The 27487-nt window shown below is 56.4% G+C and overlaps 1 protein-coding gene across 15 annotated transcripts; it reads right to left on the minus strand.

Moving 5' to 3' along the window:
* Positions 1-3554: 3554 nt before the first annotated feature.
* Positions 3555-25931, minus strand: CBS (cystathionine beta-synthase). Of its 15 annotated transcripts, XM_042237546.2 has the most exons (18): positions 24649-24778; positions 24341-24413; positions 22240-22462; positions 18289-18395; positions 15893-16027; positions 15351-15430; positions 15121-15255; positions 14534-14603; positions 13338-13429; positions 12469-12594; positions 11748-11832; positions 11339-11444; positions 9511-9588; positions 9209-9343; positions 8307-8415; positions 6246-6330; positions 5805-5846; positions 3555-4392 (listed from the first exon to the last, which is right to left on the minus strand). In XM_042237546.2, the coding sequence occupies exons 2-18, from the start codon at positions 24405-24407 to the stop codon at positions 4235-4237; spliced, it is 1833 nt and encodes a 610-aa protein (XP_042093480.1). In that variant the 5' UTR covers positions 24408-24413; positions 24649-24778; the 3' UTR covers positions 3555-4234. The 15 variants fall into 15 exon arrangements, with proteins under 15 accessions (XP_042093480.1, XP_027816667.2, XP_060261952.1 ...); XM_027960866.3 differs by lacking the exons at positions 24341-24413; positions 24649-24778 and adding an exon at positions 25835-25931; XM_060405969.1 differs by lacking the exons at positions 5805-5846; positions 24649-24778 and adding an exon at positions 25250-25931.
* Between the last annotated feature and the right edge of the window lie 1556 nt (positions 25932-27487).

The following is a 27487-nucleotide window of genomic DNA, read 5'->3' on the forward strand; positions in this document are numbered from 1 at the left end:
ACTCCACGGACATGAATTTGAGTGAACTCCGGGAGTTGGTGATGGACAGGGAGGCCTGGCGTGCTGCGATTCATGGGGTTGCAGAGTCAGACACGACTGAGCGACTGAACTGAACTGAGGGCCTGGTTGGGAAAACCTCTGCCTGCCGGCTTGTCTCTGGGCCCGAACAGCCTTGGGTGGAATGGTGGTGTGACCTTCTTGTGGCTCCAGGGGACCCCAGGCTGCAGGACACCTGGTCCTCTAGTCTTGGAGATTAGTAGTTGATGACTAACGGACCAGCCGTTCCCACAAGACACACCCTGCTGTGACGCGAAGCCATGTCCACAACAGGAAGCCTTTCCAAGAAACTGCGCTGCTCCGAGGCAGCCCCCCGGAGATGCCAGGAGGGAGGGAAGCAGCTGGGGTGGGGCGGGGGGCAGCTGTGAGCCCCCACCACAAAGCTCCCGAGGGACAATGGCATCACCCACCAGGCCGTGCCCTCAGTGAGGAAGAGTGTTTCTTCGCCAAAAGAGGAGCCACACAAAAGAAGGAAGCTGGACCCCGGACTCCCTCGAGGTATGACAATTAATTCAAGGTGGACCAATAAACTAAAGGTAAAAGCTAAAATGATAAACTCTTAGAAGAAAATATAGCCTCGGATTTGGCAGCTGGTTCTTAGATATAATAAAGATAAAAAAGATAAATTGGACTTCATCACAAACAAAACACTGTTGGAACTTCCCTGGGAGTCCAGTGGTTAAGACTCCAGGCTTCCAATGCAGGGGTCATGGGTTCAATCCCTGGTCAGGGAACTGAGATCCCTCATGCCGCAGGGGGAGGCCAAATAAACCAAAAACAAACAGAACAACAAAATACTGTTGTGAACCAAAGGTCACTATCAAGAAAGGGGAAAAGATACATCACAGAGTGGGAGACAATGTTTGCAAATCACAGGTCTGAGAAGGGCTTGGTGTGCAGAACAGGCGAAGAACTGCTACAACCGAACAGAAGACAACCTGACTTGGAAGGGGGCAAGGAGCTCAGCAGACACTCCTCCAAAGACGGTGCACAGACGACCAAAAGAGCACGTGAAAAGATGCTCAGCATCCGTCAGTCATCCAGTTCAGTTCAGCTCAGTCGTGTCCGACTCTTTGCGACCCCACGAATAGCAGCACACCAGGCCTCCCTGTTCATCACCAGCTCCCGGAGTTCACTCAGACTTGCATCCATCGAGTCAGTGATGCCATCCAGCCATCTCATCCTCTGTCATCCCCTTCTCCTCCTGCCCCCAATCCATCCCAGCATCAGAGTCTTTTCCAATGAGTCAGCTCTTCGCATGAGGTGGCCAAAGTACTGGAGTTTCAGCTTTAGCATCATTCCTTCCAAAAGAAATCCCAGGGCTGATCTCCTTCAGAATGGACTGGTTGGATCTCCTTGCAGTCCAAGGGACTCTCAAGAGTCTTCTCCAACACCACAATTCAAAAGCATCAATTCTTTGGCGCTCAGCCTTCTTCACAGTCCAAGTCTCACATCCGTACATGACCACAGGAAAACCATAGCCTTGACTAGACGGACCTTAGTGGGCAAAGTAATAACTCTGCTTTTGAATATGCTATCTAGGTTGGTCATAACTTTTCTTCCAAGGAGTAAGTATCTTTTAATTTCATGGCTGCAATCACCATTTGCAGTGATTTTGGAGCCCCCCAAAATAAAGTCTGACACTATTTCCACTGTTTCCCCATCTATCCAATGAAGTGATGGGACCGGATGCCATGATCTTCGTTTTCTGAATGTTGAGCTTTAAGCCAAGTTTTTCACTCTCCTCTTTTACTTTCATCAGGAGGCTTTTTAGTTCCTCTTCATATAAGGGTGGTGTCATCTGCATATCTGAGGTGATTGATATTTCTCCCAGCAATCTTGATTCCAGCTTGTGCTTCTTCCAGTCCAGCATTTCTCATGATGTACTCTGCATAGAAGTTAAATAAGCAGGGTGACAATATACAGCCTTCACATACTCCTTTCCCTATTTGGAACCAGTCTGTTGTTCCATGTCCAGTTCTAACTGTTGCTTCCTGACCTACATACAGATTTCTCAAGAGGCAGGTCAGGTGGTCTGGTATTCCCATCTCTTTCAGAATTTTCCACAGTTGATTGTGATCCACACAGTCAAAGGCTTTGGCATAGTCAATAAAGCAGAAATAGATGTTTTTCTGGAATTCTCTTGCTTTTTCCATGATCCAGCAGAATTTGGCAATTTGATCTCTGGTTCCTCTGCCTTTCCTAAAACCAGCTTGAACATCAGGAAGTTCACGGTTCACGTATTGCTGAAGCCTGGCTTGGAGAATTTTGAGCATTACTTCACTAGCGTGTGAGATGAGTGCAATTGTGCGGTAGTTTGAGCATTCTTTGGCATTGCCTTTCTTTGGGATTGGAATGAACACTGACCTTTTCCAGTCCTGTGGCCACTGCTGAGTTTTCCAAATTTGCTGGCATATTGAGTGCAGCTGTTAGTCATTAAGGAAATGCAAATCAAAACCAGGGTGAGCTACCACGAGCCGGGAATGGCAACCCACTCCAGGAATCTTGCCTGGAGAATTCCATGGACAGAGGAGCCTGTAGAGTCCTCTGTAGACTGTGGCTACAGTCCATAGGGTCACAAAGAGTTGGACACAACTGAGTGACAGACATACACATCACACCCACTACCGTGGCTGTAAAAACCAAAAGCCAGGGACTTCCCTGGTGGTCCCGTGGCTGGAATTCCATGCTCCCCATATAGGGGCCATTGGTTTGATCCCTGGTTGGGGAACTGGATCCCACAGGCTGGAGATCATGGATGCCACAATGAAAAGGTCCTGCATGCCACAGGTGAGACCCGGTGCAGCCAAATATATATATATATATATATAAAAGCCTGGTGGAGCCAATAAATAAATAAATAAATAAATAAGCCAGAAAATAAAAGTGTTGGCAAAGACATGGAGCACCTGGAGCCTATTTGCAGTGCTGGTGGGGATGTAAAATGGTGTGGCTGTGGAACACCATCTGGTGGTCCCTCAAAAAAAAAAAACAAAAAACCCTGAAATATAGAATGATCACATGCCCAGCAATTCCAGTCCTGGGCATATAACCAAAAGAATTGAAAGGAGGTGTTCAAATAACCTATCCACGAACATTCATTGCACTACTAGTCACAATAGCCCGAGATTGGAAACAACTCAAACACCTACCAACTGTGGTCTGTCCATATAAGGAATACCATTCAGCCACAAGAAAAGAAATCTTCCCTGGTGGCTCAGATGGTAAAGAGTCTGCCTGCAACACAGGAGACCCAGGTTCAATGCCCAGGTCAGGAAGATCCCCTGGAGAAGGAAATGGCAACCCATCCCAGTATTCTTGCCTGGAGAATCCCGTGCACAGAGGAGGCTGGCGGGTTACAGTCCCTGGGGTCGCAAACAGTCGGACACAGCTGAGTGACCGATGCACAAAAAGGAATGAAGTGCTGATTCACGCTACAGTGTGAATGAACCCCAAACATAATGTAAAATAAAATAAGCCAGACATGAGAGGTCATAGACTGTGTGATTCTCTTTATATGAAATATCCAGAACAGGTAAATCCATGGACAGAAATCAGAGTGGTAACTGCCAGGCGAAGTGGGGAAACGGGAGGGGCAGTTTGAGAGGCGGATGAAAGGTTTTGGAATTTGACAGAGGTGGTGGCTGGACAATCTCTGATAAACACTACTGAATTACACATCTAAAAATCAATCATTTTAGGTTAAGGGAATTTCACCTCAGTTAAAAAACCCCAAGCACTCCAGCCACTCCAACTGACCCAGCTCCAAGTGGACTGTTGCCCCAACCCACACTTCTGGGCCCCATTCTGCTGCTCTCCGTTCTGCACTCCTTGGCGAGGCCCTCTCACCTCCACCTTCGGTCTCCCTACCTTGGTCATTCGGGGGTCTATCTGCCTGGCTGGGTTCTCTTTTGATAGATTTGCTTGCTGAAACATTTTAAAAGAAAGTTAAAGAAAAACACATCTAATGGAATAAACCATAAATAGATTCATTTAGGGAGACAAGTGTTAAAGATGAGGAAACTATAAGATCTCTGCCAGCCATGGACTAAGCTATAAGCAGTCTTGCTACTGGTCTGGACAGAGTGACACCCAGCACCAGGGGGCTAAAAATCACCCGTTTGCTTGGTATTTACAAAAGCAAAAGAGAACCACCAAGCAGGCTTGCGCTGAGGAGTCAGAGTTGGGCCTCAGCCCCCGCGCCTCCGAGCTTCAAAGCACTTTCTGGCTTTGTCCTCTGGTTCCGCTCATGGGCGGCCACGAAGTTCAGCAAGTCGATGGCAGTGACGACCCCGAACACCATCTGCCTCTTACTGGACTCCCCACGGCAGCGGTCTGAGGAGGGACAAGGCCAAAGGTTCAGAGGGGCCTCTGCCCAGAGCAGAGCTGAGGCCACTGAGCCCATCCCCAGGCACGGGCAGGTGGGCCAGCCCTGAGGCTGCCCCATGTCCATGGGCACCTGTGTCTGACCACAAGTGCCCTCTTCTCTCAAGAGTATCCACACAGGTGAGGCTGCAGAGAGCAGGGCCTGACCCCTCTGAGCCACACCCATGGGGGGATGCCTGAGAGTCAAATTCATTGGGAGCAACTGGTGCCCAAGGTCTGAGTCTTGGCCTGAAATCCCAATCCCACTCACACCCACCACCACCACCAGCTCGCATGTCTGGCTTACAATTTTGTGCTCAAACCCATGCCTTTCTCTCCGGCTTAGAATGAACTTGGGCCTCCTGCCCTGCAGTCCAAGGGTAGAAAGGGTGGCTGAGATGGTTAATTCAACATTTCAACCCAAGTGGGCCATGGAGTGCCCCTACACTGGGTCGAACGTCATTCTGGGTGTCTTTGGATGTGAAAAACTCTTGACTGGATGGACCTAGTAAAGCAGATTGCCCTGCCCAGTGTGGGTGGGCCTTGTCCAATCAGTTGAAGGCCCCAAGTAGAACAGAAGAGCTGACCCTCCACGAGCAAGAGGAAAGAGTCCTGCCTTTGAATATGGGAACATTGGATATTGGGGTCTCAGGTCTGTCCACTCGCCCTGCAGGTCTTCCTGGGACATGCCAGCCTGTAGGCTGATGCCTTACAGGGAATTTCTACATGCACATGTCCTGCTGGTTCTCTTTCTCGGGAGAATGCTGACTGACAGCTGTGGAGAAGCCCACAGAGGGTGGGGCAGAGCTGAGCAGTGGGTGGGAAATGACCAGGGTGCATCCCATTCCACCAGCTCCCGCCTCTGTCTGTCCCTGACAACCTTGAGGGCAGAGGTCAACAGGGTGGGGGTGGGGAGGCACGGAGGTACCAGCTTGGAGCACCTCAGAAAAAGCACAGGGACCCAGAAAAGACCGGGGGCTTTAGGCAAAGGGGCAGCTTTAGAGGAGCACTGCGCCCTCAGGGGAGGACAGTCGGAGGGGCCTCCAGGCCCCCTGGGGACACCGTCCAACACCAGGTCTTTCAACTTTCTGTAAAGGGCTGCTGGATGTCTGTTGCGACCACTCAGCTCTGCCAACACAGCACAAAAGCATCTGTGGCAGTGCTTCCAGGTAGGGCTGTGTCCACGGAAGCTACTCACAGACCCTGAAACTGGATCCCCAGTCAAGGTGTGCGGGTGTTCAAACGTGAGAATACGGTCAGCACAGGGAGGACCCTCCCAGCCGGGCTCAGGGCCAGGGCTAGACGCCCTCCCTGCACTCGGAGGCTGCGATACTGACCACACCGCCACTTCCGAGCTCCAGGGGTGGGCGGGGCGTACATACCTGCCGGCCCCCCCACCTCTCCCGACAAGGCCAGGTCCCGCGCTGTGGAGCCAAGGACGGGAGAGGGGTTAGAGTTGGCGCCCAGGCTCCTGGACCAACCCTCAGTGGGAAAGCGGGTGGGGGCCTTGGAGCCCACCACCAATTCTTGGGATTTCTACAACCTTATTGTAGCCTAGGACCTGAAGGACACCACCGGCCTCTGGAGATGCAGCGAGGAGGCCTGGGTTATAAAGCACCCTAGCTCACTGGTAGCCAGCACCCAGGCCTGGCCCACAGCGGGGTCGCTTCGGGATCTGCATCCAAGGCCGGGGTCAGTACCTCTGGCTCCCAGATGCCCTGGAGCTCAGGGCAGGAAAGATCAGGGGTCGGGGGCTCGGCAGCCAGCACCTCACAGAGCTCCTGCTCCTGCCCTCTCCCCCAGCCCCATGGGACCCAGCTTACACTGGATCTGCTCATGGACCACCAGGGCGAAATGGTCCAACTCCAGGATGTGCGAGAGCTTGCCCAGCGGGTCCGTCAGGCGGATCTGGAAGAGAAGCCGTGGTCAGCGCTCGCCAGCCAGAGTCTAAGGAAAGGAGCGGCAGAGAGCCTGGCGTCCCCACGGGGCTTCTTCTGGAGCCTCCTGCTGACCCGAGAGACTGAACGGGACTCGATGCTCGTAAAAGAACACCTGGATGAGCTGGAAGAATTGATGCTTTCGGACTGTGGTGCTGGAGGATACTCTTGACAATAAGGAGATCAAACCCATCAATCCAGACCAAACCAGTCAATCCTAGAGAAAATCAAGCCTGAATATTCATTGGAGGGACTGATGCTGAAACTGAAGCTCTAATACTTTGGCCACCTGATATGAAGAACTGACTCATCAGAAAAGACCCTTTCCCAAGAGTCTTTCCCAAGGCAGGAGGAGAATGGGATGACAGGATGAGATGGCTGGATGGTATCAATGGACATGAGTTTGAGCAAGCTCCGGGAGTTGGTGATGGACAGGGAAGCCTGGCGTGCTGTAGTCCATATAGTCACAAAGAGTCAGACATGACTGAGCAGCTGAACAACATAACTGCAGAACTCAACGACTGGACCCTCAGTGAACCAGGGGCTTCAGTTATGACCAATGCAGTATTCACCATCCATTGGAACGAATCCCACATCAGGACAAGACGTAGGGCTGCAGGGCACAGGGAGGGGAAGGGAGCATGGGGCCCTCTGTTCCACCTGCTAGACAGACACATGGTGAGAGCTTCCAAGAGAAAGAAGGAGGCACACTTAGGGTCCATTTTTCAACCCCCAAGGTGATCTCCAAAGCAGTGAGCCCCCGGGAAACCCCACTGGATACGATTTCTAGTTTGACTCCAGTAATGGAGGCAGGTTCCCTGGGAGAAGATGCAAGCTCCAGGGTGGGAGGAAATACATCAGCAGTGCCTTCAGCTGTGTGAGGAGGGTCGTGCCCACCTGCTTGTGGGTGCACGTGCATGCTGAGGGGTACACAACACAGCCCTCCTGGGCTGCAGGAGCAACTTCCCCAATGCTTGTCTTCGTGAGGTCAGACGCTGGCCGTAGTCAGACCATGGAGGTCAGGATTCCTCCTCCCCTCTGGCAGAACCGAGTCATCAGGGGAGCCAGAGCTCCCCGGGGACCACTTCATGCTGCTCAGTGACGGCAGCCAGCCCGCCGAGGTGGTGGCGGTGAGAAGGGGCAGCCCTGGGCAGGGAAGGTGTGCCCAGGAGATGGGACCCGCCCAGGATTCCACAGTGCTGCATTCTTCTTGGGACACTATCTGGACAGGGATAGGGATGCGTGGGGCCACAGTGAAGGACCTCCTGAGTCTGCCTGCACCCACCCCGCACCTCAGTGGCAAGGTACTGAGACCCCCGAGGATCTGGGTGGCACTCGAGCCCAAGGGACCGGACTCGGCTACCCACTGGAGGAAGGGTGTGGCTGCAGGCCAGCCTGGGACACTAAAGGAGGGGACTTAGAGGCTCGGCTCTTCCCCGAGGGAGGGGAGGGCCATACAAACACCGAAGAATCAACAGCAAAGGCCAGAGACACAATGGAACTGGATGCAGGCACGGAAGGGTGGACGGTGTGCGTGCACACCTCGGAGGGACCTTGAAACACTCTACTGTGTCAGAGCAGCCAGACAAGGGCATACACATTGGGCTGCGTGTGCACACGAGCCCGGGGAGGGCACACACGGTGGGGCTGTGTGCACACATGAGCCTGGGGAGCGTGCACCGTCTGCAGGACAGGGTGCACACCAGCGGGCCGGGAGCGGAGGGGCAAAGGAAGCCTTCAGGTGTGGATGTGGGTGAGACCTCGCCAATGCTGGCCTCTCCCCACCCGGGGCTTCTCATTTTGTGAAGCCAGGGCAAGCCTCTGATTTATGGATCTGATGAGCTGAGCATCAGGGACCTGGCACCCTAGAGAGAGGGACTTCCCGCTCTGCCTTCCAGAACAGAGCTGGTCTCAGCACTGCCTGCTTGGGTCACGTGGGGCACATACCTGTTTGAACTGCTTGTAGATGACTTTGCAAACCTGGTCCGATGGCTGAACCTTCCCTGCGAGCAGGGACGAGAGCATGTTCCCCAGGGTCACCATCCCTAGGATCACCCTGGGGAAGTGGACACAGGGCAGCGGTCAGCGCTGGTGCCTCCCCTACCATATGGCAGAATTCAGCACAGCCGCCCTCAGGGCCAAACCCAGACTCCTCTTGGAATCAACCACTATCTGCCCTGGTGGCTCAGATGGTAAAGAATCCGCCTGCAATGTGGGAGACCCGGGTTCGATCCTTGGGTCGGGAAGATCCCCTGGAGAAGGAAATGACAACCCACTCCAGTGTTCTTGCCTGGAGAATCCCATGGACAGAGAAGCCTGGCGGGCTGCAGTCCACGGGGATGCGAAGAGTTGGACGTGACTGAGCAGCCAACACACTAACACTGCCCGGGGTCTCTGTGTGGCACAGCAGTGACCCGACATCCCACCCTTGGAGCTGACTTCCCGGTGTGGGCAGAGAGCAAACCAGTGGGTGAATCCTTTGGGCATCTCCATTCTGACAGGCGTCAAGGGTCACCAACTGGCCAGGGTCCTGGGATGTGGGCCTTTGGGTGCTAGAACTGGTGGTCCTGATGGGGGGCCGTCACCACTGCACGTCTGCCATGGTCTTCCAGGCAGGTACATGCTCCTGTGCACACACTGCGTGCAGGGGGGTGGGAAGGGTTAATATGACCAACCCCCACCCTGGCCAGGGCTCAGGGACCAGCTGTCCAACACTCTGAGCATCTGGATGAAGAGTGACCGAGGCCAGCCGGCCAGCTGTGGGGTCGGCTGGGCCACCCTGCCCAGCAGTGCAGGCATGGAGCAGAGGGGCACACAGGGCAGAGCGCTGGACGGAGGCTGAGACTGACCCCGACTCGTCCACCACGGGTGCCTGGTCGAAGCCCTTCTCCCGGAGGATCTCGATGGTGTGCTCACAGGTGACGGTGGGCAGCACGGTCAGTGGGGCCGAGAGGCTTAGCTCCTGAACCTGGAGGTGCCACCACCTGAGGAAAGAGGGCAGGCCAGGGAGTCTGTGAACCGAGAGGCGAGTGAGAACAGGGAGCCCACGGGGGCCGTCCAGCCAGGTGAGGGACCACACATGTGCCGCTGGGGACCAGGCACTTGAGTCCTGAGCCCCGCACATGTGGCCTCTGCCCAGAGGTGTCCTCACCATGGCTTCTTCACCGAGATCTCCTCCTCCTTCATGAAGCCCTTCTGCAGCATCCACTTGTCGCTCAGGAACTTGGACCTATAGCATTAGAAGCCACAGGGCTGGGCGGAGGGTCTCAACACCACCCCTGCCCCCAAAGAGGGCAGAGGGCCTTGGAGAAGGCCCAGACCCCACAGTCTAGCAGAGACCCCAAGGGGCTGGCTGGAGGCTCCACGAAGAGATCTGAAGTCTGGATGCCAGAAAGACCTCCTAGGGAATGGTGGTCGGTGTGGGTATCTGGCCAACCAGAACTGAATACACCCAGAGCACAGAAGGTTCTGTGACAGGCTGGGACCCTGGGACCTGGGACCCTTCGCTGCAATGCCTGCTCCTGGACAAACATCTCCTCCAACAGATACAAGGAAACGAGAAGGGACTAGAAGTAACTATGTGCATGTGTGGATGGGATAAACTGTGGACAAGATGCTAAAAGACCCAAAACCCGACTGCCACTTCCGAGGTGTCAGGAGCAAAGGCAGGGTCTTGCTCACGCCCCCTGCACACACCACCACCCAGAGGTGGGCAGGCCACCCAGGCCACCCTCCGGCCCGACCCCTGGACCCACCCCATGTAAGGACCCAGCTCGCCACTCCCCACACTCAGGGAGCAAGCCAGGGAACCTGTTATTAATATTTGTTTTTGCTCCCACCGCTGCAGCACAAGTCCCAGGAAAGCCCTGCCTGAACTTCCTGTCTGGCCTCGGATCCATTTCTACTGATCAAAGGGTCCAAGACCCCGGTCAGGAACAGTTCTGTCCTGAATCTCATGTCATCACAGCCCCTCAGGGCTTCTGGCAGGGGAAGCCTATCCCACCAGGGGTCAGAGGATACCAGGCCAGGCTTCAGGGGCTGCCAGGGACCTGCCCCAAAAGGCAGATGAGGGCCAACAAAGTGGGGGCAGAGAGACCCCCCCCAGATGTCTGTGCCTGAGGACACAATCACTCACTCACTCCAGCCATCTCTCTCTCACGCACACATAGGCACACATGGGTACCCACACAGCAGGCCAGCCAAGCACATGGGGAGATGGCCTTTCTCATGCACTATGTAGCGAGGGTGGGTGGCCAGGCTCAGGGCAACTTGGCAGTGGACACCTGGAGGTGACTCACACCCAGCTGGAGTCCCAGTTACGGAATGCTCCACCCCCCAGGGAAGCTGAGCTCACTCGAGGTGTGTAACCCGTCACTCTTGGGTCAGGGAGGACACCAGACGGTACATGCATCCATGGAGGAGGGCATCAGCCCCCTGTGACCTCCCGCCCACACTCCAACCTTGGCTCTTTCGGCCAGTGAACCCAGGCAGGGCCATGAGCCTAGAGGAGCCAGCAAGCTCCAGGTGCACAGACACTCGGAAACACTGGACTCGAAGGGGTCTCAGGGGCCACAGACCCCAGCCTGGGTCCCCCCAGGTCAGGGCCAGACTGTGAGTGAGCAAAGGATCCAGCGGGCGGGGGTGGGAAGCTGCTCTCAGGGAGGCCACATCCTTGTCCTCATCCTCCATGGCTGAATAGGAGGCCCTGAGAGCTCGAGGGAGTGAGGGGGCACATGGGGTCCCTTCCCTGGGGAGTCCCGCCAGGCCCCCAAGTGCTGCCACGATGAACCTGCACAGACTTCCAAAGGCATCTGGGAGACCCAAGCCGGGGACAAGCCAGCTGAGAACACATGAACTCCAGGGACACAGAGCGGGGCCGCAGACCCCAGGCTCCCTGGCCCCTGCTATAGGATCTGGGGGAACGGCGGGGACCAGAGGCAGCGCAGGCACTGGAGGCCGGGGGAGGACGGAGGCCTCACATGTAGTTCCGCACCGAGTCCGGCAGGATCACCACACAACGCTGGCCTTCCTGCAGCTCCTGGGCGGCCTTCACGGCCACGGACATGGCACTGCCAGAGCTGCCACCTGCCGAGAGGGCGGGAGGGGTCAGACACGTGGCGGGGGCAGCTGCATGTGCACCCAAGTGTGGGCATGCCCACACCTGCTCTGGAGAGATCCTTGGTGGATGAGCTGGGTGTGGGGTGCTGGGGGACCCCACTTTTCACTGTCCATCCACACCCTGCTCCGTCTGCCATCTGCTCAGCACTGCACCACCAAAGCCTCCCATGGAACTCAGAACCCTGGGGGCAGGTGGCCGGGTGGCCAGAGCGAGGGTGTCCCTCACCCGCTGGACGGAAGCTGGCAGGGCAGAGCGTGGCGTCCACTCACCACACAGCAGCCCCTCTTGAGCGATCAGCATGCGGGCGAAAGCAAAGGCCTCCTCGTCGTTGCTCTTGAACCACTTGTCCACCACCTGCGGGAAGCCAAGGGCAGCGGTCAGCCCGGGCAGCACCCAGTACTCGGCAGTCAGGTGCGGGGGGGTGGTGGGTGTAGGGCCCACAGCCCAGTTTGCAATATTGCAGATGACGGTGGTCCAGGTGGCTGTGACCTCCGGGGATGCAGCCCAGCCTCTGTCTGGGATCCAACACTCACTCTGCAGACCTAGATCATTCCCCCTCCCCCTGCCCAAGGGTCCAGCACAGTGTGTCCATGGCGCCTAAACCGCCTGCCAGCCCCGCGGCATGGCCACACTGTAGCCTGGGTCTCTCTGCCTAAAGCTTCCTTTACGGTCCTTAAAAGCAGCCTCCTCTGTGCTCCTCACCTCTCCATCCTTGGCCTGCTCACCTGCCCCAGCCGCCCAGCTCCCTTGCTCTGCAGGGAGGTTTGTGCACAGACAGGACGCGCCACACCCCCACCCGTGGCCTCTGTGTCTATGGCAGGAGCTCACTTATCACAGTACCGCGAGTCACCACATGAGGATCCCTGGGACGGCACCTCATCTATCGCCATCTACACAGCGCGGAACTCATTTCTCTGCTCCCACTAGGCCGGCCACCCGTGCCCAGCCAGACAAGGCTGAGGCTGGCCCTGTCACTGCTGCCCTGCCTACCGTGCGGTCCAGCACCGTGGGGATGAAGTCATAGCCAATCCCTTCCACCTCGTAGGCTGTCTGCTCCGTCTGGTTCAGCTCCTCAGGCTCTGCGAGGATAGAGCCTTCGGGATCCACGCCAACAATCTGCAGAGTGGGCGTCCTTAGGTGAGACTGGACGTGCCTGGCTGGCATCAGGGTGCAGCCCCGCTCCCAGGCCTCAAGACTCAAAACTCAGAAGGCCAGGCCCAGGCGCTGGGAGATCACACGTTAAATGTCCAGCTCGGGGCACTCGGGGTGGAGGCAGTGCGAGGCTGGAGGAAGTGGATTTCTGGGAAGCTCCTCCCATGCAGGGCACCTGGGACAGCCCTGGAGAGATGCCAATGGACGGTGGGAGCCTGGGGCGAGGGGCGGTGCTGGGATGACCTCTCCTGGACATCAGAGAAACAGGCAGTGAGAGAGGATGTGCAGGCACCACCAGTGGGGTCTTTCTGAGCCCCTCCCCAGGCCCAAGTGCCCCTCCCTGATCTCAGAGCCCAGGACCTGAGCCTGAGCGCTCACAGCTCTGAGACGACCCTGGGAGGCCCCCCAACTGGACTCTCCCACCCCAGTCCATCTGGGCACCTGGGTCATGCACTACTGTCCTTTATTACCTAGCAGGGACAGGTACATACACCCTACAAGATACAAGGCTATCGGGGCAGAAGTGTCGGGAGCTAGAACTTTCAGCTCTAAAGCAGAGGCCACTCTGGGTGCCCAAGGCCAAGCAGACTGATCGCTAAGCCTCCGGCTGCAGTTCAGGCCACAGGTGGGAAACATACCTGCGTCCAGGCCCCCATCTCCGGGCAGGGCAGGGTGGGGTGGTGCCCATGCCCCTCGCAGTCCCTCACCTTGCACCCAGGGCACTTCTCCTTCAGCTTCCTGGCCACGCCTGTGATGGTCCCACCCGTGCCCGCCGACGCCACCAGCATGTCCAGCCTCCCTGGGGGTGGAGAAGTGTGTCAGGGAGGACATCCCCAGGAAGGAGCGGCCGTGTCCCCCCAACTCTTCACAGGAATCAAGAATGCTCTTGTACACGACGAAGGCAGGTCATCCAAAGGGCAAAAGCAGAGCTGCTCTCATGCTGAAACTTTTCATCACATCCTCCACCTGGAAGAAGCATTCACCGTAACGGGGACCCAGGAAGCCCTGTGTAATCTAAATGGCAGCCAGTCACCATAACCCCCACGAGAGTTGTGAATCCGTGAACAGGGGACCTTCCTGCAGGAGGTGGGGCACAGGGGGCTGTCTGGTTTCAGATGATGTGGGTAAGTGAACTGAATTACCAAAGAAACTAGAATTAACCACTCAGCTCAGCTCTGACACTGTCTAGGCTCTCTCGGCACCTGGTGGCCTCCTCAGGCACCCAGCAGGCAAGTCAGTGCAGGCACCCGCGCTGAGGCAGATGCACTGTTTTTGCCAAGTGAGAGGATTCTCAAATGTAAAACCTGGGTGAGCAAATGCCTGGACCATGCTGCCTGGCTCCTGGGCACAGAATGAGGGCACTTAAGCCAACACCAGGCTCCAAACAGGAAGCCAAAGGCAGCTGCTCCCAGGACTCTCTCAGGAATCAGCCCTTAGAGAACACTGCAACCCCCATGGGCCTTGGCACCAAAAGTGCAGAGAGCTTCCAAGAAGCTAAGCTGCAAGCCACCACCCCAGGTCTGCACACGAGAAAACCTGAACGCTGAATTCAGTGCCCACACTGGTGTTTGGGGTCAGTGCCGTTCAGCAATGTGAAGTCCCCACTGTGAGCCCAGCACTAGCCTGGGACACGCTTGTTCCCTGCACTCAGGAGCGCCTATAGGTTTGGAGGAAAAGACTACTAGGTAAACAGATATGATAAGTTGGGTGTTGCAGGCAAGGCATGGGCAGAGTCCAAGAGGGCAGAATGGAGGGTGGAAACTGCTCCTGGGAAATATTCAGGACAGCATTTCACAGAGAAGGGATATTTGAACTGGGTTTTGAAGGATGAATAGGAGTTTACCAAGGAGCAGGTAAGTGTACACTCCCAGTCAAGATGGACAGCAGAGTTAGAGGTACCCACCATCGCACTGCTGCAGGATCTCCTCGGCCGTGATGTCATAGTGAGCTAGGGGGTTGCTGGCGTTGCGGTACTGCCAGGAAAGAGCAAAGGAGCCATGATGAGGTCAACGCACAGAACTGGCAGCAGCCACAGGGTGCCAGGCAAATGACTCAGTGCAAGCCAGAGGGGATCCTGTGGCTCAACAGACACCAAGCATCAAAACCAGCTCTCCAGAAGATGAGATTTCTGAATTAACCCAGACGTGGAATGAATGACAAAGAAGAGCATCCAGTTAAAAGGTCTGCATGCATTTTATGTCTTAGAGAGCTCCCAGGGTCCTCTGCAAGGGGCATTCCAACCCAGTGTGCTGAGCTGAGCCCCTGAAGCGGGCACACAGGCAGCAGAGCCAAAGGCTCGCCGACCCCATCGGCCACACACTGGGCCGGAAGAGGGCAGCAACTGCACGCCAGCGCGTTGGTCACTCTGCACCCCGCCCCTCCTCTGGCAGAGGCGACACCACCTGCAAGCCCCCAACAGAGATCCCCCAGGGAAGGCCCCACTCGGTCCAAACCTCTGGGAGCATGCTCACCCCTCGGCCCCAACCTCACCTGGTCCAGGATGTGAGAATTGGGGATCTCATTCCTTAGCCTCCAGGCCACCCCTACGTGCGACTCGGGGGAGTCAAATCTGGCATTGGTGGGGGTCCTCACGATCTCAGCCCCCAGGGCCCGCAGGACATCCACCTGCAGAGGCACATGGCAGCCTTCACCTCCCCGCCAGGCCTGCAGCACGGGGACAGAGGCCCGGGAGCCGCCCCATCCCCCGCGCACCTGCCTACCTTCTCCGTGCTCATCTTCTCCGGCATCACGATGATGCAGCGATAGCCCTTCACGGCAGCGGCCAGGGCCAGCCCGATCCCTGGGGACAGGATGTGGGGTGAGAGGGGCCATGACACCCTCCAGGCCCCACTGCCAGCCCCAAACGCCCAGGGGAGAGGGCACTGGAAAAAGGCCCTCCATCACCCCCTTCTGCCCTCAAATGAGAGGAGAAAATGGGGTACAAGTCATGAACCCCAATTCCTCCAGCTCTTACTGGGAGCCAGGGAGGTGATAATAACAGTGGCTAAGACTCCAAGCTCCTAATGCAGGGTGCCTGGGTTTGACTCTCGGTCAGGAAACTAGATCCCACATGTCACAAGTTAAGACCCGGCACAGCCAAATGAGCACGTAAATATTTCCAAAACCAACAGCAGCAGACATTTATGGGGCTCACTGTGGACCCAGGGGCTGCTGCACCAGAGGGGAGAGTGACCCTGAATGCAGCTGGGGTGGGGCACTGCCGCTCCCACCCCCACCGCGGGCCCAGAGGAGCAGCGCCCACCTGTGTTCCCCGATGTCGGCTCAATGATTGTGTCCCCAGGCTTTAGGGTCCCCTCACGCTCGGCGTCCTCAATCATCCGCAGGCTGATACGGTCTTTCACACTCCCGCCCGCGTTGAAGAACTCGCACTTGGCCACTGGGAGCCAGAGACGCGTCAGGAGAGGAAGAGGCCCTGAGCCCTAACTGATGCCTGCCATCCCTTTCCCATCACCCGATAGGCCCAGAATGCAGCTGCAGGCAGGCTTCAGGGGTTCTGAAAATCAGTACCTTCCACTGTGCCTCCCACACCTGACCTGGATGTAGGTGCTTGCCCACTGTGGCTTCTCTCACCTGTCCATCCTACCCGCCGCGGACCATGCGGCGACTCCAGGTGAATGAGACAGAGGAGCCAAGGGGTCCCCAGTGGATGGACGGAGCAGAGCCAGCCCCATGGGGCAGCACAGGCCCAAAGAGACATGCTGGGCATGTGCGGGGGGTGGCGGGGGGGTGACTGGAGCTCCAGGAATGCTGGGGGTGGTGACTGGAGCCCCAGGCTTAAATCAGGCCCAGTGGCCCTGCCAAATGACCTCATATCCTAAAGTAACAGCCCCCCCATCACACGGCCAGACCACAACCGGCAGACCCTCCACACCCCAATCTCCTGGGCCTCTTGGCCCAGCAGGGCTCTCGGCCATCCTCCCCATCCTACAGACAGGACCGCCCTTGCTATGCCCAAGCCTCTGCTTGTCTTTCCATAGGGGCACTCCCTCCCACCTCTTAAAACTACGCCGTGTCAGTAAAAGGGGGCGATGTGGCTCCAAATGTGATTGGTAGGGCCCTGGCCAGCCTGGAGTGCCCATAGATCACATTTCATCCTGGTCTGTGCTGGCTTCTGAAATCCCACAACCAGAGACAGGTTTTCTCCCCCAGGACTCAGAGACGCCCTGCTGGGACAGTAAACGAGGGGCTCTCAAGTGTCTGACTGCTGAGGAGGCCTGCACCCTGGACTCTTGCCGGCCACACACTTGAATTAGTTAGAAAATTCTAATGAGCCCATGGAAAGGCTGGCATGAAGGCAGGGATTCCAGCTGATCAGCCATGGGTAAGCAACGTAACCAACCTGAGCCTCAGTTTTTCCACCTGTAAAATGGACACACTAAAATCTGTTTCAAGGGCTCTTGCCGAGTTGAGGTGCAGCAGGCCAGTACCCTTGCCTAGAAAATCCCATGGACAGAGAAGCCTGGTAGGCTGCAATTCATGGGGTCTCGAAGAGTTGGACATGACTGAGCAACTTCACTTTCACTTTCATGCATTGGAGAAGGAAATGGCAACCCACTCCAGTGTTCTTGCCTGGAGAATCCCAGGGACGGGGGAGCCTGGTGGGCTGCCATCTATGGGGTCGCACAGAGTCGGACATGACTGAAGCGACTTAGCAGCAGCAGCAGGCCCATGCCTACAGGGAACTAAGTAATGGCTTCTTTTATCTGACGAGAGAGCACGGAGCCCACTATGGCACAGCCCCAGCAGCAAACCCCTCCCCCGACCCGGTGTGCATTCAGCTCACTGCTCGGGAGAAAACTCTTCACTGCCCGAGGAGGGATGGGGGCAGGAAAGCTCTAATGATGATGCCTCTGGGGTGAATCGACCACAGGGCCTCAGTCCCTCTAGGGGGCACCAAGCCCCTAGACTCCCACACTCTCCGGCTCTCTGCTCCAGCACTGGGCCTGGTCCCCTTTCCCCCCAACCAGGACCTCTGCACCTGCCACTTCCTCTGGGTGAAGGCTGACGTCTACCTGGGCTCCGTGCCCAGAAGAGTGGAGGTGAAGAAAGCCCCTCACCCTCCCGCGTTCCTGGAGATAGCCTCCTGCAAAGACGCCCCCTCCCCACAGGACTTGGAGGAGACTCAAGGGTGATCCCCTTGTGTATGGGGCCCAGGCAAACACAGCCCCCAAATTCCCACTGTGTCTCATGAATCACAAGTGTCTGTCTAAATCCCAAGGGAGCCACTTCCTGCCGGGTTGATGGCTGAGACCCTCCTCACAATAGTCGCCCCCACTGTCCCGTCAGCCTGTCCAAGCCACGGCATGTCTGCTCCTCCCTGGGACGGTCCAGGACAGAAGGGTCCCGCTCTGTTCCTGGGCTCCGGCCTCCTCCTCCTGCAGCTGCCAGGTTACATCACCTGCAGTCCCCGCTCGGGTCCCACCCCCGACGTCTGCCTAGACATGCTGCTCTCCACACTCAGGTCTCGGCTCTCTGACACTGATGACTCCGGAGCGGCCTTGGTCACCCCCTAGCACCCCTCCCTGTCGTGTATGCTTCTGACCTTACCCAATGTGGAGGGACACCCGCCCAGGGTCTGAGGGGCCCCCTCGCCCCCCGCCCACAAGCCTCGAACAGGGCGAGGAAGCTGGCACTCACAGAGCTCACACTTAAGGCCGAAGTTCCTCCCGATCTTGTTTATCCTCACCATTGGGGTATCCCCGATTTTCTTCAGGATATCCGGCAAGATTTTTGGAGATTTTACCCTTAAACAGAGGAGGAGTCTGTGATTACTCAAAGAAACAAAACCAGCTTTGGCAGCCCAGCACATTCTTTTAAATACATCAAAGAATAGGCTTTCACAAGCATCAGGATGGTGATTATACAAATACATACTTGGTAAAAGGCACACACACACACACACACACACACACACACACACACACGGGCAAGTGCACCTCAAAACCCATGAAAACTAATGTGATTTAGTAGCAGCTGCACCAGCGTCTCCAGGGTTTGAAAATGCACTGTGGTAACAGATGGTTCCAGTGGGCAGCTGGGTGAATGTTCCCATGATCTCTCTGTGCTATTTCTGCAACTTCTTGTGAGTGTTAAATTATTTCCAAATAAAAAAGTTAATAAACACTGGCTTCAAACAACAGCGGCTCAGATTGTAAAGAATCTGTCTGCCAAGCGGGAGACCCAGGTTGGATCACTGAGTCAGGAAGATCCCCTGGAGAAGGGAATGGCAACCCACTCCAGTATCCTTGCCTGGAGAATTCTATGGACAGAAGAGCCTGGCAGGCTACAGTCCTAGGGGTCGCAGAGAGTGACATGACTGAGTGACTAACACTTTCACTTTTCAAAACAACAGCGTGTCCTGGTCTATCTTTTTCAGGGTTCTGTTTGTTCATTTTTCTGGCTGCACCACATGGTATGCAGGATCTTAGTTCCTCAACCAGGGCTGGAACCTGTGCCCCTGTACTGGGAGTGTGGGGTCTCACGCTGGACCACCAGGGAAGCCCCAGTCCTTTTATGATTTTTGATATTTGTCTCCTCTCACAGCTCCTGCTTCCTGGAATATCTCCTTTCCTTCTCTCTGATGAAAAACTGGTGGGGACCCGAGGGCACCAGCCAGGGACAGTGACTGCAGAGCCCACCTAGGCGTCACTCGGGTGTCTGGCACAGGTGGTGGGAAGCTCAACTAGCAGGCCGAAGAACAAAGGCTGGTCACCCCTGTGCTTGGGGCCAGGGTCAGACGACTCCCAGGTTGGCCTCCAGGCTCAGAGTCGGATTCGCTTCTCCTGGGTCAACGGTCTGCCTTCAAGTTGAGTGACCACCCCCCACAGCAGTTCTTCCGGCTGAGAAGCTGGTGATAGGTGACCGGGGGTGTGGGACAGCCCAGCAGCTGCTCAGCTGTGTACACACCTTGAACCTGCATCTCCCAAGTGGCCCCCACAATGCACCCTCCACCTTCACCCTCAAGGACAGATTCAGGTTCCACACTCTTGCCCCGTCCACGCCAAGGAGGTGCCACCAAATATTCTTGCCCAGATATGCAAAACTGAGCCGAGTTCCAAGAAACACAAAGGCTTCCTACGCTCTGGATCTCTCCTGCACCACGGCTCCCACAGCTGAAGGCTCCCCGGCCCCCACGGCAGGAACCCGTTATCCATGTGGATTCTTCGCCCGCCCCCAAGGTGGTGAGTCAGGTCCCCAGGAATGCTGCCTTCCACCCCTAGCCCAGACAGGCGGCGACATGGCCCAGCTGGAACCCTTGCACCTTCCAAGGTGGCGAGGAGCTAAAACAGATGCCCTGGGCTGCCCCGGAAGCAGGCTCAGCCAATAGAGGTGCAGGCATCGGGGTGAGGGGAGAGAGCCTGGGCAGGGACAAAGGGCTCCTGACCCTAGCCTTGGAGGGAGACCAAGTCCTAGGGGCAACCCTGGGGTTGACTCATTAACTAGTTAAAGCCAAGGCAGGAGAACCAAACAAACACCTGGGGAGGGCAGGAGGGGTGGCTGAGTCATCCACCCCTAGCAGAGGCTGACGGACTAGAAGGAGCGGGAGGCCTGGCCTGCCTGTAACCCCACCCCCAACCCCTGCCCCCAGCAGGGGCTGATGGGCAAGCAGAGAACTCAGGGTTCCTGACTCAGTACCGGGCCCTAGGGGCCAGAAAATCACAGGAGAAGTTGGCCTGAGGTGACCAGGGCAGGAGCCTGGGGGGAGACTGTTAACACTTCATCCTGCGGTAGAGCCCACGGCACCCTGGAACAAACCTGAAACCCCTCGTCAGGGAGGGGCCTGCTCTCCCCTCTCCCTCTGTAGCTCTTCCCCCCGGCCCGGTGCTCCCGCTCTGTTCCTCTAAGTCCACCCAACCTGGGAACCATCTGGAATCCCCTTCTCCAGATACCCACACGGCTAGCATCTCCTGCCCATCCAGGTACCACCTCCAAAGTCTCCCCGAGTTGCCCAGCCACGCCACCCAGTGGCCACATCACAGTCTCATCAGCCCTGTGCTTTCCCCACCAGGACCCCCAGGCTGTCTCCTCCAGGGACCCAGGTCTAGAGCCCCACAGTAGGTGAGCCCAGCTCCTCATAAACAGTGAACCTGAGCTGTGTCAAGCGGTTTGCAGGGGACAGCAACCCTGCCAGGGCGCTAGAGGAGGGTCAGGCCACTGTGTGGAGCACAGGTGTGATGCCAGGTTACAGCCTGGGTACAACGGTGTCCAGGCCCGAGTGAGACGCTCACGGAGCCGTCAGGAACCTGGGCCTCCCCCAACCCCAGCCTCACATGGGCCCTTCATCCCCTGCCCTGGTTTGCTTTGGCAGCAAGGGCTCGTGATGTATGGCCAGCAGCCATCTTGGCCTCCTGAGCTCCCAGCATCGAGACATGTTTAATGTTGGGAGTTTCTGGGTTTGTAAATGTCATTTCTGTCCATTGACCCCACTTTGGAGCACACCCCCTGCACATCCCCAGTTCTGAATCTAAAGTCAGTAATCATCAGTGTGGGCATAGTAGTGTATAAGGAATAAGAATCAAGCACCTAAAAGGTACATTCTTATGATACTTTTGTTTTGCTGTTGGGAGGTTACACCAGGGAAATAAAGATAATCCTAAGATGTAGTGGACTTGATCCGAGTTTCACGGTAGGTCAGGGAGTTTTGCCTTTTTGTCTTTCCCACTGATTATCTCCTGCACCTAGAACAGGGCACAGATATAGGAGGTGCCTAATAAAGATGCGTGCAGTAAATGAACTCTATTTTCCATCATAGTTCTTCAATGAACTCTATTTTCCACCATAGTTCTTCAAACCGAGATCACTGCCGACAGTGAATGCCTGAGAGTGCTTAAACTCATGGTTTGTTCACCCAACAGTCTCAGTCCAACCACAAAAACCCCACTATAGAAAACTATTTCATGACCTGGAGTTAAGTAGAGAAGGCAGACATGGTTCTAATTACAGGAATGTGTGGTCAGGTGGATCTGGGTTAGAAACCTCACTCCCTCCTGGCACTCAGAGTGTGTGACTTGGGCTCATCCCTTTATTTATTGAGGATCTGCTCCGGGGGCCAGGGGGAGAGCACCCACCTTGGGCTATCGTGTGTGCATACTCAGCCACTCAGCCATGTCCGACTCTTTGCAACTCCATGGACTGTAGCCTGCCAGGCTCCTCTGTTCATGGAATTCCCAGGCAAGAATACTGGAGTGGGTTGCCATTTCCTCCTCCAGGGGATCTTCCTAACCCAGGGGTCGAACCTGAGTCTTCTGCATTGGCAGGCAGTGTTTTTTTTTTTTTTTTTTAACCACTGAGCCATCAGGGAAGCCCAGAGACATCCTTAGCATTGCAAGTGGATTCTTTATCACCTGAGAAGCCCCACCTAGGTGCCGGGCTACAGCACAAACAAGCCTTGGCCTCTCTGAGCCTTGGGGGACTCAGCTATGAAATACCTCCCACCTCAACTCACCATCCACCTAGAGTGATTGCGAAGGATGGAGCGGGGGATGGGGGATCATACCCCAGGTCCACATGACCATCTGGCTTTCAGGAAACAGACCCTCCCCTACAGGGTAACAGATGGACCATCTTATGATCATTAGCAGGACTCACAAGGCAGCGTGGCAATGTGGGGAGTCAGAGACCGGCCTGCCTAGTTGCCAGGAACACCTGCTTGGGGCGTCGGGACGGATCCACAGCAGCTCCTTGGCTTCCTTGTCCTCCAGAGGCTCCTTCTCCAGGCTCCCTCTCCCCAAGTGTGTCCCTGAGAGGTGGGGGCACCCTGCAGACCTGCAGAGGGTGTCTGCAGGGGGTGTCTCAGAAGGCATGGTGGGACCTGCCAAAGGGAAGGGGAGGAGAAGCTGTCAGTTCAGCCTGTTTCCAGATTCCTGCAGAAGAGCCTGCTTTACAGCTCTCATCTGGGGACTCCTGCTCACCCGGCCTCCTCTGGGTGTGGGGCTCCTCTCACTCAAGAAGCTGGATAAGAAGGGGCATAACTATGCAGGCACCAGCCGCTGTGCAAAACAACTGGGCACTTTCCCAAAAGGTTAAACGTACAGCCACTGTGTGCCCCAGCTATTCCGCTCCTACACACCTACCCCAAAACACGGAGACACGTATCTGTCCACCGCATTCATAACAGCACTATTCACAACAGCAAAAACACGGAAACAGACCAAATGTCCATCAGTGGATGAACAGATAACAAAATGCATCTTATCCACACAGTGGAATTGTATTTGGTCACAAAAATGGAATGAAGTTTTAATTCTCAACATATGAACACACACACACACACACACACACAGCAGCTATGTAGAGGTAATGAATGTTATTTATCTTATAGGTTGATTGTGGTGTCTTTTCACAATGTATATGTAAATCAAAACATCAAGTTGTATACCTTAAATATACACACAACTTTTATACATCAAAGATATCTCAACAATGTTGTTAAAAAGACTACACTGAATGATGGAAATAATTAGGGGAAGATGAAGATAGTAATAAATATATTTTTACCCTAAAAAAAGGAAACATTCTGCTGAGTCAAGTAAATCAGACAAAGAAGAAGCATTGCATGACTCCACATATACGAGGCACTCAGAACAGACAAAATCAGAGACAGTGAGAACAGAGGTTTCCAGGAGCTCGGGAAAGGAATCACTGTTTAATGGGTAGAGTTACCATGAAAAAGTTTGGGGTACAGATAATAGTAATGGCTGCATAACACTGTGAACGAAAGTATTGCTACCAAATTGTACAGTTATGAATGGTTAAAATAAACAACATATTACATGTATTTTATCAAATTTTCAAATTTCATGGAACCTTAAAACAGATGACCAAAAAAAAAAAAAAAAGGAAAGAAAGAAACAGGAATGGACAGCCATCACTCACCAGGCTGATGACTGAAAACTTATCACGGCTCCAACTCTATAAGGAGCAGTGAAGACTAAATGGAATGAGGTCTCCAGAAGGGAACCCCAGGACAGAAAAGGGTACTAGGGGAAACTAAGGAACTCTGAGTAAGCACGAACTTTAATCAACAGTAATGTTCATTGGTTGCAAAAAAAACCTAAGATGGTAATAAGAGGAGGAACTGTGCCTGTGTGTGGGGTGGGGTGGGGGGTTGGGTTGTGAGAACTCTGTTCTATTCCCAACTTTTTCATAAATCTGAAGTTCCCCTTCCCCAACCTATCTGGAGCCCTGTGGATTTGGAAGGTCCCTGAGAGGAGCTCAAGGTAGGGATGTGGCTCCCGGTGATCTCTGAGTGCAGCCCCACTCCCACTCTCCTCCTGGGAGCTAGAGGGACCCCAGCCCCCAGCCCTGTGCCTCTGCTCCCCAGGAGGCTTAGGAAAGCAGTTATGCTGTGAACAGGTGGGGAAGTCCAGGCAGAACTGGGTCCCACACTTGGAAGTACACGTGGAGGGTAACTGACCGGCCGGCTCTCTCCTCCGGAGCAGGCCCTGTGGGTACCGCTGCCATCAGCAAGAGTAGAGGCAGCCCCAGCTGGTTACCTGTCTCCCAGGGCGGGGTCAGGTGCAGACCAGAGCCCAGCAGGTCGCCCCAGATGCCCAGACAGAAGCCTAAGGAGGCGGAGACCCCAACCCTTTGCAATCACATCCATTTCAAATCCCCGAGGCCCTTTCAAATTCTCCCCCGGCTTTCCCGGGCAGAAATCAGCCTTCCAGCTCGTCTGCCCGAAACCTACCTGGAGCAGTGGTTCCTTCAAACCCTGGGATCAGCAAATATTTTTTCAGGGGTTTAGGTCCCCTCATGAAACGCTGCAAGGATATCCTACGTCATTCTTGCTCCTTATCAAAAAGCCCGTGCGGTAAGCGGGACACTGCCTTAGCCCCTCGGGGCGCCCGCCGGCGGGGGGAGGCGGTTCTTCCATCACGCAGAAGCGCCCCTGTCGTAGACCTCTCTCCCCATCAGAGGCCCAAAGGCCGGCAGCCCCAGGCTGCCACAATACCCCGCAGACGCAGGCAGCCCCGCGCCTCCTAGGTGGCGACCTACCTCGCCTCGAGCAACCTCCGGAAAAGTAAGGAGCTAATGGGAACTCAGACTGGAGCAGACAGTCTCTACAGAACCCACAGGCACTCGGTGCGACGCACGCCGGGCGACTGGGTCCCGAACCCGCGAACTCGGTCCCGCCCAGCCTGGCTAGGCTCCAGGTGGGCTCAGTTCCACGCAGAAAAAGCGCCCAGCGCGCCGACGCATGTGCGTCCGGGGCAGGCGGGCTCACTTAGCGCCGCCCTGCCGGCTCCTGCCGCACGTCACACCGCAAGACCCTCCTGGGGTCACGACTCTCGATAGAACCCGCACCCCCCCCCCCCCCCCGGCACCCTGCGCACGCGCCCCAGTCGGTCCAGGGGTCCAGTCAGGGCCAAGGGCGCGGAAAGTAGTAAACGCCTGTTTCCCAGTGAGACTTTCCAGGCGGGAAATCGAGCCTCTCCAGTGAACCTGGAGACCGCGGGTCACCCAGACTATCGGAGGGGCATTTGGGGATACCGTGTGTGATAAACACCCCCAAGTAACCCCTGGGAGGCTACGTTTTGCGCTCCCGCCCCTCCTCCTCCTCCATTTCCCCTCCCTACTGTCCAGCTCAGCCACCCACCTCGCCTAGGGCTCAAAGTATGGGGTCGAATGGCACCCTCCCCCATTCCCTTGGTTTGTGCCGCGGGCGGGGCCCTCCGTGCCTTGCGCTCCCTCGCCACGCTACCCCCGCCCGCGGGCAGCCAGCGCTCGTACGGCGCGCGCAACCACATCAATATTTTACACACACACCCCCCACTTCATAGAATTGACGTTAAAGAGCAATTTGCGAAACGACCATTTTTCATCCAAAAAGCAGCAAAAAATCAATGATGGCATGTGCCATTAGAGCGCACCTTCCGAAAGTTCCCTCCCCAGGTCTCGGCCCCACGCTCCCAGGCTCGCGCCCCCAGCCGTCCCCTGCTCAGTCTCGGTAGCTAGAGCGGAGGCCCTACGCCACGTGGGCGCAGAAACCCCCGCTTCAGGAGAGTCTGGACTCGCGCTAGGAGTGGGTCTGGGACGCCCCAGGAGCGGCCCCGGCTCCGCCGCGAGCAGATGCGGATGATGCAACACTGGCCCGGGGTTGGGCGGCGGGGACCCCTTCCGAGAACCCAGCCAGATCCCTCCGCCTAGCGTTGAGGCGAGTCTCGGTCCTACAGGTGCTCACCTGGACCGAGACTCGAAGAGAGAGGAGGGCTGGGCGCGTCCGGGAGCGGCGAGCGGCGAGCGGCGTGCGGCGGCCGGGAAAGCTGCGACGCGGAGACGCTACCCCACTGCTGTTGGCTACCGGGAACCCAGCGGCCCGAGTGGGAGGAAGGCGATTGGCCGAGAGAAGAGGGGCGGGGGCCGGCACCCGGCCAATCCCGAGTTGCGGATCCAGGGCCCCACACACACCTCGCTCGTACCCGCCCCCTCGCCACGCCCCCAGCGCACAGCCCCCCTCCCTCCCCAACTGCCTCACCCCCACTGCCCCACACCGAATTCTGGTTAGACGCCACGAGGGGCCGGTGGCCCATGTCTCCTCTCCCCTCGCTCCCGGGACCCCCGCCCTTCCCCCGCTTCTCTACCCCGAGACCCCAACTGGCGCGAAGGCTCTGTACCCAGTGTCCCGATTCTGTTTTACTTGGGTAACTCCTTGCTCTGCGGGAATGTAATACTTTTTGTTGAGATACAGGCCTGCGGTCTGGAGAGACCAAGGACTTGAGAATGAGCATCAGCACGTATCACGCGGGCCCCAGTCCCGCGACCACCCGACAAGGTTCTTTCTGGTCGCGGGACCCCAAGGGGCCGAAAGCTGGGGGCCCAGTGCGCAGACAGTAGGCGCACTGCACCTGGGCTTCGGATCCATCACCGCGGGTTTGTCCTGACCCTCATGGTCCAAGGGTCCAGCACATACAGCGCTTCGCCGGCTGAGCCCCGCTGTGTGCCGAGCCGGGTGACCGCTCCCATCAGGGAGGAAGCTGAGCGCTCGTGGATATGGCATAAGCCACAAAGCCGTTGTGAACTGGGCTGCTGGCAGGCTGTCCCCAGCCCCGGGAGCCAATGGCTGACCGCCAGGATGGCCCTGGCCGTTGGGAAGGCCACCGCCAACAATAGTATTCCAAACTGGTTGCTCTCGATTTTTAAAGAGCCTGCGTTTCTCTTGAGGTTCCTGAGCTGAATGGAGAAACACTGACCCTTGGGTTTCTCCTGCACAGTAGTGACTAAGTGAGGGGCGGGGCCGCCAGGCTTGGGCAGAGGATGGGGTTACTGCGCCCAGTCCCCGACTGTTCAGTGTCCGGCCATGTGCGCGCGCTGCACCCGGGCCTGCGTGGGGAAACAGGGAGTGCAGACAGGGCCTCTGCGCCTGCGCGGCTGCTGTTCTAGGGGAGCAGGCTCGACAGACAACATTTTGTAAGAAACTTCCACTAAGGAGACTGAGACGAAGAATGACAAAGTGAGACAGATAAATGGAGAGAGGCAGGAATGGGAGTCCTAGATACGGTGGTCAGCAGGCTCTCTGGACAGGTGACCCTTGAGCAGGAAGCTTAAGAACCACACCTTATTCCGGGGAAGGATGTCCCTGGCTGAAGTGGGTCAGTGCAAAGGCCAGAAGCAGGGAATCCAGAGAAGGTCAGTGCAGCCAGAGAAGGAACAGGAGCGCCCAGAGGGTGGGAGGGGTGGCTGGGTCCAGACCTGGGTTCTGACTTCAGCCTCGATGACCTGGGGCACTTGAGAGGGTTTCGGGTGGGGAGTTTTTGATTATGCTCAAACTATTTTCTCTTGGCATAATTTCAGATCGCCACAAAAGTGGCAAGAATAGCGTGAGAATTCCCAGATT

This window comes from Ovis aries, chromosome 1, assembly GCF_016772045.2.
Source record: "Ovis aries strain OAR_USU_Benz2616 breed Rambouillet chromosome 1, ARS-UI_Ramb_v3.0, whole genome shotgun sequence".
Taxonomy (NCBI): Eukaryota; Metazoa; Chordata; class Mammalia; order Artiodactyla; family Bovidae; genus Ovis; species Ovis aries.